Genomic DNA, 16,066 nt, shown 5'->3' on the forward strand with positions numbered 1-16,066 from the left:
TTAAAATAATTATTTTTTTAATAGAAGTGTCACTTTCACTACTTCCTCTCCATGCCCTAGCAACCATTGTTGAGCACCCTAGCAACCAGAATCCAAACAGTTATATTTTTAAATACGAATGTCATAGAGACATGGGGGCTGATTTATGTCACTCAAACTGGCAAGCAGCCTATGGAGTATCATTATTGGGCACTAGTCTGCCAAGCTACTCCCTAGCAACCAAAGACAGTACCCTAGCAACGATCCCATAGACTGCCATTTTAAAATGGCTAGATGGATATCTTTACAGCACAGTGTCATAAGCTGTGTCCTAATTCAAGGGCTGCAACCTTATAAGCATGCAACCTTAAAAGGTGAGTACTCAGCCATTCAAGGTGGCAGCCTCAGAAGTTGCGAAGAGAACTGAAATGAGATGGTCTAACCTTCAGAGGACCCATAATTTGCGTCACCTGCTGCACGTGCCCACCGGGCCTGTCAGCAGGAAACAGCGGAGACGTTTCTGACTTATTAAGTTAAATATGCAATAAGAAAAGACACAGGGGTTGGACTGTTTTACTTGTGGCTTGGAGTATAATCACTAGTGGATGCCAATTTTCTCCCTAGCAACCAAATACAGTACCCTAGCAACAGAATAAACAAGCCTTATATCTCCGCATCAGAACATTGTAGAGAAAAAAAAAAAAAACATCGTAGAGACACAGGGGTTGGACCGTTTTACTTTTGATTTGACGTGTAATCACTACTGGATGCCAATTTTCTCCCTAGCAACCAAATACAGTACCCTAGCAACGTAATAAATAGAGCCTTATATCTCTGCATCAGAACATCATAGAGACATGGGGGTTGGGTCTTTTAATCATGTTAGCTTCATGCTAGCATCATGTTAAATCATGCTAGATTCAAGTTAAATCATGCTAGCTTCATGCTAAATCAGGATAATTTCATGTTAAATCATGCTAGCGTCATGTTTAATCATGTTAACTTTGTTAAATCAGGATTGCTTCAGACTAAAACATGTTAACAGCCAGGTAGACTACTAAACTAAACTTTTTTCAATTTTCTGTCAATCTGTTTTAAACGTTCAGGCCAGGCTTTGTCAAGCCAACATAAAGTTTGTCTCCAAACTTTTCTATCTAGTTATTATTATTCTTTTTCTCCCCCCAAAATTTCTGACACTAACTCGTCCTAGGGCTTTCAAGCTACATGCACCAAATTTTCCACAGACCTTCAGACTGGTCTGACTTAGTGTGCTATATCTTTTCTAACTGATGGGACCTTCCGAATTCCTAAACGGGGGTCTCGAACACCCCAAAATTTCCATTGACTTAACATTGAGACAAACTTTGACGCGTCATAGCTGCGAGTGAGAAACTTGTAGAAACTTGTGGCTTACCACATTTAAGGTGGCTGACAGGCTCTGTAAGAACATACATCACAATGGGGTGTAAGCTGTACCCCTGGGGTGTAAGAGGCCCCCAAAATTTCCCATTGACTTATAATGGGGCAGGAAGCATGCCCATATAAGGGAATAAACGCGTCCCAGATGGAATATCTTTACTTTAGAGTGTCGTAGAGACATGGGGGTGGGCTCATTTTACTCAGTCATCCAATCAGTCTCTTAGGATCGCCCCAAAGCTATTTAGCCACGCCCCTAGCAACAATTTTTGGTACACTCGCAACATCTCCCATAGACTACCATTATAAAAAGCCCAGATGGATATCTTTACACCAGAGTGTCATAGAGACATAGGGGTGGGCTCATTTTACTCAGGCATCCAATCAGTCTTAATAGGATTCTTATTGAGGCATTAAGCCACGCCCCTAGCAACCAAATTTGAGCACCCTAGCAACATAATAAACAAAGCCTTATATCTCTTGGTCTGAACATCATAGAGACATGGGGGTTGGGTCTTTGGGTCATGCTAGGTTCATGCTAGCTCCATGCTAAGTCATACTAGCTTCATGCTAGTTTCATGCTAGCTTTATGCTAATTTCATAATAAATCTTGCTAACTTCATGCTAAATCATGCTTACTTCATGTTAAATCTTGTTAGCTGCACGCTAAATAGTGCTAGCGTCATGCTAATCATGTTAGCATCATGCTAATCATGCTAGCTTCACGTTAAATCATGCTAGCTTCATGCTAATCATGCTAGCCTCATGCTACCTTCATGCTAATCATGCTAACATCATGCTAGCTTCATGCTAATCATGCTAGAATCATGCTAGCTTCATGCTAATCATGCTAGAATCATGCTAGCTTCATGCTAATCATGCTAGAATCATGCTAGTTTCATGCTAACATCATGATAGCTTCATGCTAATCATATTAACATCATGCTAGCTTCATGCTAATCATGCTAGCATCATGCTAGCTTCATGCTAATCATGCTAGCATCATGCTAGCTTCATGCTAATCATGCTAGCATCATGCTAGCTTCATGCTAATCATGCTAGCATCATGCTAGCTTCATGCTAATCATGCTAGCATCATGCTAATCATGCTAGCATCATGCTAGCTTCATGCTAATCATGCTAGCATCATGCTAGCTTCATGCTAATCATGCTAGCATCATGCTAGCTTTATGCTAATCATGCTAGCATCATGCTAGCTTCATGCTAATCATGCTAGCATCATGCTAGCTTCATGCTAATCATGCTAGCATCATGCTAGCTTCATGCTAATCATGCTAGCATCATGCTAGCTTTATGCTAATCATGCTAGCATCATGCTAGCTTCATGCTAATCATGCTAGCATCATGCTAATCATGCTAGCATCATGCTAGCTTCATGCTAATCATGCTAGCATCATGTTAGCTTCATGCTAATCATGCTAACATCATGCTAGCTTCATGCTAATCATGCTAGCATCATGCTAGCTTCATGCTAATCATGTTAGCTTCATGCTAATCATGTTAACATCATGCTAGCTTCATGCTAATCATGCTAGCATCATGCTAGCTTCATGCTAATCATGCTAGCATCATGCTAGCTTCATGCTAATCATGCTAGCATCATGTTAGCTTCATGCTAATCATGCTAGCATCATGCTACCTTCATGCTAATCATGCTAACATCATGTTAGCTTAATGCTAATCATGCTAGCATCATGCTAGCTTCATGCTAATCATGCTATCATCATGCTAGCTTCATGCTAATCATGCTAGCATCATGCTAGCTTCATGTTAATCATGCTAGCATCATGTTAGCTTCATGCTAATCATGCTAACATCAGGCTAACTTCATGCTAATCATGCTACCTTCATACTTAAACATTCTAACAGCCAGATAGCCTACTAAACTAAACTTCTGTCAAACCGTTTTAAACGTTCAAGCTACGCTTTTTCAAGCCAACATAAAGTTTGTCTTCAAACTTTAATATCTAGTTATTATTATTCTTTTTCTCCCCCCCAAATTTCTGACACTAACTCGTCCTAGGGCTTTCAAGCTACATGCACCAAATTTTCCACAGACCTTCAGACTGGTCTGACTTAGTGTGCTATATCTTTTCTAACTGATGGGACCTTCCGAATTCCTAAACGGGGGTCTCAAACACCCCAAAATTTCCATTGACTTAACATTGAGACAAACTTTGACGCGTCATAGCTGCGAGTGAGAAACTTGTAGAAACTTGTGGCTTACCACATTTAAGGTGGCTGACAGGCTCTGTAAGAACATACATCACAATGGGGTGTAAGCTGTACCCCTGGGGTGTAAGAGGCCCCCAAAATTTCCCATTGACTTATAATGGGGCAGGAAGCATGCCCATATAAGGGAATAAACGCGTCCTAGATGGAATATCTTTACTTTAGAGTGTCGTAGAGACATGGGGGTGGGCTCATTTTACTCAGTCATCCAATCAGTCTCTTAGGATCGCCCCAAAGCTATTTAGCCACGCCCCTAGCAACAATTTTGGGTACCCTAGCAACATCTCCCATAGACTACCATTATAAAAAGCCCAGATGGATATCTTTACACCAGAGTGTCATAGAGACATAGGGGTGGGCTCATTTTACTCAGGCATCCAATCAGTCTTAATAGGATTCTTATTGAGGCATTAAGCCACGCCCCTAGCAACCAAATTTGAGCACCCTAGCAACATAATAAACAAAGCCTTATATCTCTTGGTCTGAACATCATAGAGACATGGGGGTTGGGTCTTTGGGTCATGCTAGGTTCATGCTAGCTCCATGCTAAGTCATACTAGCTTCATGCTAGTTTCATGCTAGCTTTATGCTAATTTCATAATAAATCTTGCTAACTTCATGCTAAATCATGCTAACTTCATGTTAAATCTTGTTAGCTGCACGCTAAATAGTGCTAGCGTCATGCTAATCATGTTAGCATCATGCTAATCATGCTAGCTTCACGTTAAATCATGCTAGCTTCATGCTAATCATGCTAACCTCATGCTTACTTCATGCTAATCATGCTAGCCTCATGCTACCTTCATGCTAATCATGCTAACATCATGCTAGCTTCATGCTAATCATGCTAGAATCATGCTAGCTTCATGCTAATCATGCTAGAATCATGCTAGCTTCATGCTAATCATGCTAGAATCATGCTAGTTTCATGCTAACATCATGATAGCTTCATGCTAATCATATTAACATCATGCTAACTTCATGCTAATCATGCTAGCATCATGCTAGCTTCATGCTAATCATGCTAGCATCATGCTAGCTTCATGCTAATCATGCTAGCATCATGCTAGCTTCATGCTAATCATGCTAGCATCATGCTAGCTTCATGCTAATCATGCTAGCATCATGCTAGCTTCATGCTAATCATGCTAGCATCATGCTAATCATGCTAGCATCATGCTAGCTTCATGCTAATCATGCTAGCATCATGCTAGCTTCATGCTAATCATGCTAGCATCATGCTAGCATCATGCTAGCTTCATGCTAATCATGCTAGCATCATGCTAGCTTTATGCTAATCATGCTAGCATCATGCTAGCTTCATGCTAATCATGCTAGCATCATGCTAATCATGCTAGCATCATGCTAGCTTCATGCTAATCATGCTAGCATCATGTTAGCTTCATGCTAACATCATGCTAGCTTCATGCTAATCATGCTAGCATCATGCTAGCTTCATGCTAATCATGCCAGCTTCATGCTAATCATGTTAACATCATGCTAGCTTCATGCTAATCATGCTAGCATCATGCTAGCTTCATGCTAATCATGCTAGCATCATGCTAGCTTCATGCTAATCATGCTAGCATCATGCTAGCTTCATGCTAATCATGCTAGCATCATGCTAGCTTCATGTTAATCATGCTAACATCATGTTAGCTTAATGCTAATCATGCTAGCATCATGCTAATCATGCTAGCATCATGCTAGCTTCATGCTAATCATGCTAGCATCATGTTAGCTTCATGCTAATCATGCTAGCATCATGCTAGCTTCATGCTAATCATGCTAACATCATGTTAGCTTAATGCTAATCATGCTAGCATCATGCTAGCTTCATGCTAATCATGCTAACATCATGCTAGCTTCATGCTAATCATGCTAGCATCATGCTAGCTACATGCTAATCATGCTATCATCATGCTAGCTTCATGCTAATCATGCTAGCATCATGCTAGCTTCATGTTAATCATGCTAGCATCATGTTAGCTTCATGCTAATCATGCTAACATCAGGCTAACTTCATGCTAATCATGCTACCTTCATACTTAAACATTCTAACAGGCAGATAGCCTACTAAACTAAACTTCTGTCAAACCGCTTTAAACGTTCAAGCTACGCTTTTTCAAGCCAACATAAAGTTTGTCTTCAAACTTTAATATCTAGTTATTATTATTATTATTATTATAGTGCTAAATAGTACTAAAAGCTCATAATCATAGAGGTATCATTTTTAGGGCATGACTATAATGGTGTTACACATGTTCTACATAGATGATTGATGTTTAGCACTAAAAATGGTTCCCCTATGATTACGAGCCAGTAAATGTAGAGTGTATTTATAAATCCAAATGTCCTATGGTTGTTTGCCAAGATGAATCACTTTATGTATTCTATCATTTGTAAACTAAAGTAAGATGAAGTACTGTATGTCTTTCAGTAATCACATTATAGGTTTCTTTATTCTTTCTTATAAACAGATACTAAAGTTACTAACATGATATTTTTTTGCTTCACAGGAGGGGTGATTCTGACCGTGTTTGGTTATGGATTCAGTAATGATACAGCAGTCACCATTGGCACTCAGTCATGTAATGTTACTGAAGCAGAATTTAGCCAGCTGAAATGCATAGTCCCTACTGTAAGTGAAAAATTTGCTTTACTTGAGTTTTTTGTTACTTTATTTTCTTTTGAGGGGCTTGAGAATAATCTGAAAAGTAGGGGAAACATAAAACATCTCTATGTATAAAATATAAATAAATTATTATTTTCAATTCAAACACATCTATATAATACTGGGCAAATAATATAATGCAGACAGTGCATGACAATTAACAACAGAAATCCCCCCAAAACACAATTCCAGTACATTTAGGGGCGGTTTTCCAGACAGGGCTTAAGTCCAGTCCAAGACGAAAATGCTTGATTGAGTTGTCTTAACTAAAAACAGCTTGTACTGACAAATCTTAAAATATATCAGTGCAATTGTTTTGTCTTAAAATGCAAACCAGTATATTTTTTGCAAGGTATGTTTGTAGAAATATAGGCTAATATAACTAACGCATAATCCTGGATTAATCTAAACCCAGTCTGCGAAACAGTATATTAACCAATAATGAATTAAGCATTAATAAATGTTAACCAAAATTATAGCCTTAATTAGCGTTAACTTTAACATTTATTAATGCTTAATTCATTATTGGTTAATATATATATTATTGTGTGATGTATAAATTAGGGGTCAGCAGGTGCACAGACTGTAACAGTGACCATGGGAGAGATAACAGCATCTTTAACCAACTCCTTCACATACAACAACACTCTGATGGCCACCATCACTGCTGTCAGCCCACAAACTACAACAGTATTTGGTAAAAGTTTTGTTACCTTTTCTGATTGCATGAATCCTCAACTATTTGTTTTTCTCCAAATCAAACATTTCAACTTTACAAAATAAGGCTTTCTAAAAAACGTATATAAAATATTTAATCCATCTATGTAATTTTGTAATTATACAGAAGGATTTAGGCAGTTATGTTAAGGATAATTCCCATTGTTTTGTAAGGAATAACTGCCATTGACTGCTTATTATCCGAAAATAAGCACATCCAAGGTGATAATGTTGCATTATTTTCAATTTAAAGGACTGGAGTTAATTATTCCGCTTATCCCACGTTTACCACAAATATTGCTAAGACATTGCTTAAGTGGTTATTTTAAGATGTTTAATAATAATAATAATTATAATTATATTATAATGAGGCATTTGTTCAAGAGATCAGTTTAGCAACTAGTCAGACCATTAAAAACGAAACCGGAAGTAAAGTTCGGATCCAGACGTGTATCACGTGCGTCCGATGAAACCGTCTATATTTGCAAACGGTTACATCTCATTGTATTCAGATCTGAGAATTACATGTATGCCGATACTGTCACTCTATTTATTAAGTTGGAACTGACCTCTATGTTATAGTTAACAGAAACTGATAGTCCACTTAACAGACACCAAGCAGTATGCAAAATTATGAAAATAAGTGCTATGTATTATATACATTTTCTACCTTGTACCTCTGTTTTTTTGTGGCAAAGGTCTCAGAGTTCTCACTATCTTGGGCAAAAATTTTGAGGTGCAGGTCAATGGCAGCTCTGTTCTGATTGGTGAGACCGAGTGTGAATTGTTGCTGTGGACCAATGAAAACATTATCTGCATGTTACCCACACTCGGCCCAGCTGTATACGACATCCGTGTGAGAGTCGGGAATCAGGGCTACGCTGTAATCAGGTCTCATATCACTCACTTTAATAAATAACAGCAGAATTTAAACTTCTACACTTTGAAAGCTCTAAAACACTTCATTCTTCAATACAGTTAATGGGGACCTATAATTCACTTTTACTGTAAATGGTGTTTGATAACCACCATATGGTAAAATACACCCACTACTATTTAAATTTTGTACTTTTTGTGTTTTGCAGTGCTGGTGTTAGTAGCACCATAGAGTATGTCCTGAAGGTAACAGGCTTCTCTCCACCGCTGGGCTCCTTGTATGGAGGAACCACCATCACCATCACCGGCTCTGGATTCAGCTCAGTCCCAAAAGACAACAATGTGACTCTGGGTAAGACAAGAGAACAGGACCAAATATGTGTCAATAACTTCACTTCAACAGAAAACACACTATTTTTAATGGTGACGCGTGTAATTTATGCACTGTTTTAAGCACCAAGCGTAAATATAAAAAAAATTATTTATAACAATGTTTCTGGTTAGACTTGCGCCATTGGTTTAGCCAATGATGAAGTGTTTGACTAGTTGAGATGTGTTAGATGTGTATAGGAAAGAATTTTAGCTTAAAACATTACACACTTAAGATTCAAGTTAAATGGTTTTCTCTCCAGTACTCGTACAGAAAGAAATATGCAGGCCCTGGAACAACTGATTTATTATTGTTACTGGTCAGAGTAACACAAATGTATTCATAAGAAATAAGAATCACAAATCATGTAACTGAAGAAAATGTAACGTCTAGGAACTGAAGAAAGCCTGGTTCTGTGAAAGCGCAAAAAATACAGACCATTAATTTTTAATAAAATGGTTGTAGATGTATTTGCGATTATGACTCAGCAAGACTGTGTGTTTATCACAGGAGACACACAATGCCAAATAACAGACGCTTCAGAACATCAGCTGACGTGTGTAACCCAGCCTACAGAGAAAATATATACAGTGACAAACCAAGGTGTCCACCCAGGTAATATACTTTTACTTTCTCTTTCTCTGTCACGCACATCACATGCCGCAGCGACTTTTTCTCCCATCACCTGATGTCCTTTATTAGTCTAAGGTTATCTTAGTTTATTTACTTAAGTAATATTGCTAAATACTGAACAGTACATTAATACATTGAGATGGATTTACTTTATTTTTCTTATCTTGCTTACACCCTGGACCACAAAACCAGATGTATACATCATCTGAAAGCTGAATATATAAGCTTTCTTTTGATGTTTGGTTTGTTAGGATAGGTATATTTGGCTGAGATATAACTATTTGATCATCTGGAATCTGAGGCTGCAAAATCGCCTTTAAAGTTGTCCAAATGAAGTCCTTAGCAACACATTCTAATTTTGTGAGTTTTTTTTTTTCCGTGTGCTTACCATATATTTTGAGTTATTTATGGTAAGAATTTTACAAAATATCTTCATGGAACATAATGTTTACATAGTGTCCTACAGATTTTTGGCATAAAAATAATTTTGACCTACAATGTATTGTTGGCTATTGCTACAACTATACCCGTGCTTCTTATGAATGGTTTTGTGGTCCAGGGTCACATTATTTTCTTGTCTTAAGCATCAATGTAATAATTTTTGGTTTAAAAGCTTTGTGCTTTTAAATCAAGTATTTTTGCACATTCACTAATTTTATGTTGTATTATGTAATAAAATTTATTTTGTGACTACATCTGCCTGTTTATGCCCATATACAGTGCCTTAAATCATTCTATATGTGTGTTTAGTGTATGGTCAGGGTTACCTCTGGAGTCCCTCTGCACTTATAGTCTCAGTGGGAGATACAGTAGTTTGGCGCTGGGAAGCACCTGCTTTTGTTTCTTATGTGGGCTACAGGGTCTTCAGTGTGTCTAGTCTCAGCAGTACTGATTATGATCACGAAGGCCTTGTTTTTAAGAGTGGAGACACCAAAACTGCCAAAGGTATGAAAATAACATGACCACTTATCTCACAATTCATGTGTGTCAATCATTCAAATTTATTAGAAATTGTTTAAATTCTAAAAATCATTCTCTCACATATATTTATATACATAGCGCCTTTTTTTTTTTACAATGTTGCATTTTATTACACAACATTCTGACTCTACAAGTGCAAGTTTTTTTTTATTTTTTTTATTTTGTATGTTCTAGACCAGAGATGAGTTGCTACAACTTATAAAATGAAGTTCACATTTTTCAACTATATTTTATAAGTTACAACAAAGTCAAAGATAAATAATAATAAGTTAATAATAATAATTCGTTACATTTATATAGCGCTTTTCTCAGTACTCAAAGCGCTTTACATATGAACGGGGGAATCTCCTCAACCACCACCGATGTGCAGCATCCACCCAGATGATGCGACGGCAGCCATATTGTGCCAGAACGCCCACCACACACCAGCTTATTAGTAGAGAGGAGACAGACTGATATAGCCAATTAGTATGAGGGATGATTAGTAGGCCAATGGGCAAGTTTGGCCAGGATGCCAGGGCACACCCCTACTCTTTTCGAAGGACATCCTGGGATGACCACAGAGAGTCAGGTCCTCGGTTTAACATCTCATCCGAAGGACGGTGCTTTTTTGACAGTATAGTGTCCCTGTCACTATACTGGGGTGTTAGGACCCACACAGACCACAGGGTGAGCACCCCCTGCTGGTCTCACAAACACCACTACCAGCAACAACCAGGTTTTCCCAGGTGGTCTCCCATCCAAGTCTTGACCAGGCTCAGCCCTGCTTAGCTTCATTGGGCAAGCTGTCTTGGGCTACAGGGTGATATGGCTGCTGGCAAGTTAAAATAACATAAATCTGAGTTGATTAAACAAAAAAAGGCAGCAAATAAAGTTTTACAGTGTAGGAAGGTCATGTGAAGACTAGTTTCAGTAAATTTAAAGAATACTCTGCAGTAAAATAAGGCTGCCTTACAGTAAAGGAAAATGCCATTAGGACTCAATGTTATTTAGGAAAAAAATCTTACCCTGACCATGTATCTTTTTGTGTATCTGTGTTTTGCCTTAAAGGGTTTTTTGCTTATCGTTTCACATCTCCTGGAGTTTATTACTATAGCAGTGGGGACATTGACTACAGTAACCAGAAGACGCTACAGGGTGTAGTCACAGTCAGGCCTCTGGAGGAGAAAACGGTTGGGCTTCAGGTGTCTATAGCTGGAATTCAGGCCTCTGTGAATTTAGGTAAACTTTGTACATTTAAGTTAAAAATGTAACTGCTGCAGTGTGTAATTTCTATGCCACTATCATCAACACATTGGGCCCTATTTTAACGATCTGAAAGCAAGTGCGAAGCGCCAAGCGCAAGTGACTTTGTGGTCGGATCTTGGGCGCTGTTGCTATTTTCCCGGCGGGAGAAATAACTCTTGCGCCAAGCGCAAATTAATAAGGGGTTGGTCTGAAGTAGGTTCATTATTCATAGGTGTGGTTTGGGCGTAATATCAAATAAACCAATCAGAACGTCATCCAACATTCCCTTTAAATGCAAGTGCGCAAGTTCCATGGTGGGTTGCTATTATTATGACGGATTTACCAGGCGCAAACCAGGAGCGGTTCACAGCCGAGAAGACCCATGTTCTTGTAAGAGCAGTCAAAGACAGAGAAGTTGTTTTGTATGGGGATGGGAGAAACACGCCCAAATTAGCGTAGGTTAAACAGGCGTGAGAGGAAATAGCCACAATTGTCTCATCAGCTGGCATACCCAGGACGTTGCGCCGCAAGCACTACAATGATGTCAGGAGACGGGGGAATCTCAAGCTTGCCAGCATAAATCGGGCACGCCGTGTAACGGGAGGTGGATCTGCCTCTACACAGGACCTGACGCCAGCAGAGGACATCGCTGCGTCCACCCTCACCGCTGAAAGCCAAGAAACGCAAGCAGTCCAACCCACAATGTACACTTAGAAACCAAGTTCACATACATTAAGGTTTCTTATGAAAACATTTTAATAATTATTTACATAAAATAAACGTAATACAGACACACAACAAACTTATGAAAATATTTTAATCGTTATTTGCATAATAATTTTTTTACGCAGCCACACAAAATAAATTAAAACTATCACCACAATGCTCACCACAATGATTTCCCTTATATCATGTGTTAATGTGTTTTATTGTAATAATTTATGATTTGCAAAAATAACTTTTGCATCTGTGTAGATTAGATAAGCAAAGTGTTTGCACGTTGTGCACGCTATACATTATGGTCAAGCATGCCCCCCTAAAATAGCATAATGAACAGCGCGCAACGCACCACTGTCTTTAGACTAGTTTTTTTCTGGTCAGTGGCGCAATTGTTTTTTGAAACTGCAAAATAGCATAAGAGATGGTTTGCGCCGGAACACGCCTCCTTTTTGCGCTGAACCACCCAGGGAGCGCAAGTTCATTCCCTAGTTTGCAGACGTGTGTCTGTGGAGGTAAAAACCCGCTGTGCGCCGGTGCAAAATACGAATGATACATGCGTCACTGACAAAGTCAATTACGCTGGGTGCAAGATAGGGCCCATTGTTTTCAGAAATGTTTGAAAACTCACCATCTTTTATTGGATGGACGAACACGTTGTCCCTAATGAATGCCATTGGTTGAGTCAGTGTTGCTGTGAAGGTCTGGTCAGGATGCATAAAACTTTTTTGTTGCACCTCAGTCTTTACTTTTTAGAAAAATCAATGTGGCTTGTAGTTTTCTTTGCACTTAAGGCTTGGGTAGTATTAGAAAGTATTTTAAATGTGGCTTAATGAAGAATCGGTCATGATATGCACTGTAAAAAGTTGGATACATGGATGAACTCGTTTTTTTTCTCAACTCAAACACATAAGTTGAAAGTTTATGTGTTACCAATTGAAGTAATGTTTTTTAATCCAACTTTTTATGGTGTGTAATCTTTTTTTTACTGTATGCATTCACAGCCTCAATGCAAGTGAGCTTATCGCAGTCCGAGTGTGAGGCCACAACTGACTGTGTCCAAGATCAGCTGAAGACTTCTGATGGTCTGTACTTCAGTTTTACTTCCTGTGCCAGTCCCACTGTAGAAAAGATTACTCCTGACCACGGTACCACACATGACATCATCAACATCCTGGGATCTGGTTTCAGCAACACGGCCTGTGCAAATGAGGTAAGGTTCAGGACAAAACATCTTTTCTCATGTTTAGGGGATATTAGAGATTAAAAATCAATCCATCATCATAATCATGAATTCTTAGAGAATGTACAGTACTGATAAAATATGGAGCCGGAATACACTGTACAATGTTTTTACATCTATAAAAGCATCTGCCAAATGTAAATGTTTTTTAAACATTATTTTATAAATCATGTACATTACCATTCCAGAAGAGAGGAATAAAGGGATAGTTTACCACAATATCTAATGCCATTATAAAGTTGAAAGAGCCAGAATATAATTTAATATAATACTGGCAGTGTTTGGCTAAAAAAAGAAAATCATATATACCTGAGATGGCTTGAGGGTGAGTAAAATATAAAGTTAATATTAATTTTGGGGTGAACTACTTCTTTATTCAGGAAATCTTCCTTTTTTCTTGGTGGTTAAGATATTTAAAATCTCTTGGACTGGAAAGAGTGAAAACTTTGCCATAATCCATTTGTCAACGTAATACATACAATTTGTAATACAGAAATTAAATTAACTATCTTCTGGTTTACATTTGGCAACCAAAGGTCAAAGTTGGAGGTCATCCGTGTCAAATCATCAGCAGCACCTCCACTGAGATAAACTGCAGACTCAGTCCTGACAGTGGTGCTCCAGTGGGCATCCCCCTTCCCATAACCGTCCGGGTCAACAACCTGGGTACAGCCATCATGACAATGCCAAAAGAGTACGACCGCAGATTTGTGGTTCTACCTGTGGTTGATTCTGTCTCTCCCTCTGTGGGCAGTACGACCGGCCAAACACGTCTCTTCATCTCAGGTTCTGGTTTCTTGAACGCATCTGTTACGGTAGCAAACGCTCCATGTGACGTGGTTTTCATGAACTACTCTTATGTGGTTTGCAACACCTCGCCATCTCAGGCTCGCAGGGGTAGTGTTGTGGTTTCCGTCAACAGCATCTCTTCCTCTTGCAGTTCTGATTGCATGTTTCAATATTCTGCATCTATTGCACCAGTTGTCTCCAGTGTGTCACCTGACTCTGTTACTGGAAACTCTACTACTGTTTTAATCACTGGCAGCGGCTTTGGGAACAATACAGCTGATCTGAGAGTATCTGCAGACGGCATTACACTGGAAGTCATAGAGGTTACAGATAACAACATCACACTTTTGGTTGGTGCCCTGCCAGCTGGCACACATTCTCTACAGGTAGTTGTCATGAGCAAAGGTCTCGCCACAGAAATCGTCACCCTGACCAGCACACCACAGGCCACCATCAAACCAACATCAGGAAGCATTGCTGGAGGAACTCCACTGTTGATTGAAGGAAATGGCTTTGTGGAAGGAAACACCACTGTGATGTTTGATGGTAACCTCCCCTGCTTGATTTTGGAAGTGACCCCAGACACAGTGAAATGTTTGACACCTCCTCATCCCGAGGGACTGGTGCAGGTGGATATTTGGGTGTTTAACGTTCAGTACCCAAGTCAAAGTTTCAACTACTCCATTGAACAAACTCCAGACATCACCTCAGTGAGTCCTGTAACAGGTAAGATGTAAAGGTTGGTGCCTTAACTGTTGCAGCTGGTTTTGGTTTTGCAACAAAATCACCATCATACAGTAACAAGGGTCATGATTCACAAACAGCAGGTTGACAGCCAGAAGGCCTATTACTGTGGTGATAAATGAAAACTATTTGCATGTAAAATTCCAGCCAGGTGGCGCATGAACAGTGTGCACCTTTAAAAGAGTTTACCTCAAAATAAAAATGACCTTATTATAAATTACTCATTATCATATACCAAGAGGTGGTATTATAACACATTCATGTGCTGTCTTACTATAGTATGGAGTTTTAGCTCATATTAATACTTAATGTTATATTAATGTTTTAATCACAGGTCCTGTGGGAACAGAGATCACTCTGTCTGGTTCAGGGTTTGGCACAGATGCAGCGTTCATCTCAGTGGAGATTGATGGAGTGGATTGTGATGTGACATCCATCACAGACACACAGTTGCTGTGCACTGTTGGGCAACACGCAGGAGGAACGTTTCCGGTTATGTTATACCATCAGGTTAAAGGTCGTGCCTTGACACAGTCTGTCTTCAGCTATGAACTGCTGCTGACAGCAGTCATCCCAAATGAAGGCAAAAACAATCCTCTAATCTATGGTTTTGTTCAGACAAAGCATCCTACATTATTTGTATAAGATTATACAGCAAGAAGACACCATAGTTACAGTTATGCCCTTTGTTCTGTATTACTTCAGGAAGCTATGCTGGAGGAGCTGTTGTTGAGATTCAAGGTTCTGGATTCGACCCAAACTCCACCAGAGTCCTCATCTGTAACAGAGAGTGTAACGTAAACGTGCAGATCTCCACATCTACCCAACTGTACTGTGAAGTCCCATACAACAATGGTATTTATTACTTTCTCATCAAACACTGTAGACTGTATGTGCCTTGAAATGTGTGGTGTGACAGCTTTCATGCAGATCAAATAAAATGTATTTTCTTAAATAAAGATCTGTTTGCATCCATACATACCATACATGTTATGTTTCTCTTTCAGGAAATGAAACAGATCAGGTCTGTGAGGTTGTAGTGATGAATGGAAATAACAGAGTCAACCTCACAATCGGCTACACATACAGATCCTCTTTAACCCCTGTTATCAGTGATGTCACACCACGCAGAGGGGGAACAGCCGGAGGCACCAGACTCACCATCACTGGATCAGGCTTCAGGTGACAGAAAAGATTGATGTGATAATGGATATTATATCAGCAGCTAATTAAAATTATTACACCCTTAAAACTGTATGGATGTTTTTGTGTACATCCAATGTCCTTATCATTAATATGAGTTTATGCATTTTGTAACATGATCTAACAATGATCAATGTGTTTTTTGCACAATTATTAATCTCTTTTAACCTCTGTTGCAAATAAAATGTAAATTTTTAGTGTGTTTTTATGTCTGAATATCTTTTAAGGCTGCAGTGCCTTCCAT

The 16,066-nt window shown here is 39.0% G+C and overlaps 1 protein-coding gene across 1 annotated transcript in view; it reads left to right on the plus strand.

Moving 5' to 3' along the window:
* The window catches only part of LOC129454956 (fibrocystin-L), a 120,679-nt gene that overhangs the window by 80,914 nt on the left and 23,699 nt on the right, over positions 1-16,066 (plus strand). The window contains exons 30-41 of the mRNA XM_073858428.1: positions 6,168-6,289; positions 6,887-7,019; positions 7,738-7,930; positions 8,125-8,267; positions 8,796-8,900; positions 9,669-9,863; positions 10,950-11,120; positions 12,848-13,056; positions 13,623-14,601; positions 14,954-15,202; positions 15,325-15,474; positions 15,627-15,801. Coding sequence (XP_073714529.1) covers positions 6,168-6,289; positions 6,887-7,019; positions 7,738-7,930; positions 8,125-8,267; positions 8,796-8,900; positions 9,669-9,863; positions 10,950-11,120; positions 12,848-13,056; positions 13,623-14,601; positions 14,954-15,202; positions 15,325-15,474; positions 15,627-15,801 — 2,824 coding nt within the window. The remainder of the gene's footprint in view (positions 1-6,167; positions 6,290-6,886; positions 7,020-7,737; positions 7,931-8,124; positions 8,268-8,795; positions 8,901-9,668; positions 9,864-10,949; positions 11,121-12,847; positions 13,057-13,622; positions 14,602-14,953; positions 15,203-15,324; positions 15,475-15,626; positions 15,802-16,066) is intronic.

Source organism: Misgurnus anguillicaudatus, chromosome 20, assembly GCF_027580225.2.
Source record: "Misgurnus anguillicaudatus chromosome 20, ASM2758022v2, whole genome shotgun sequence".
NCBI lineage: Eukaryota > Metazoa > Chordata > Actinopteri > Cypriniformes > Cobitidae > Misgurnus > Misgurnus anguillicaudatus.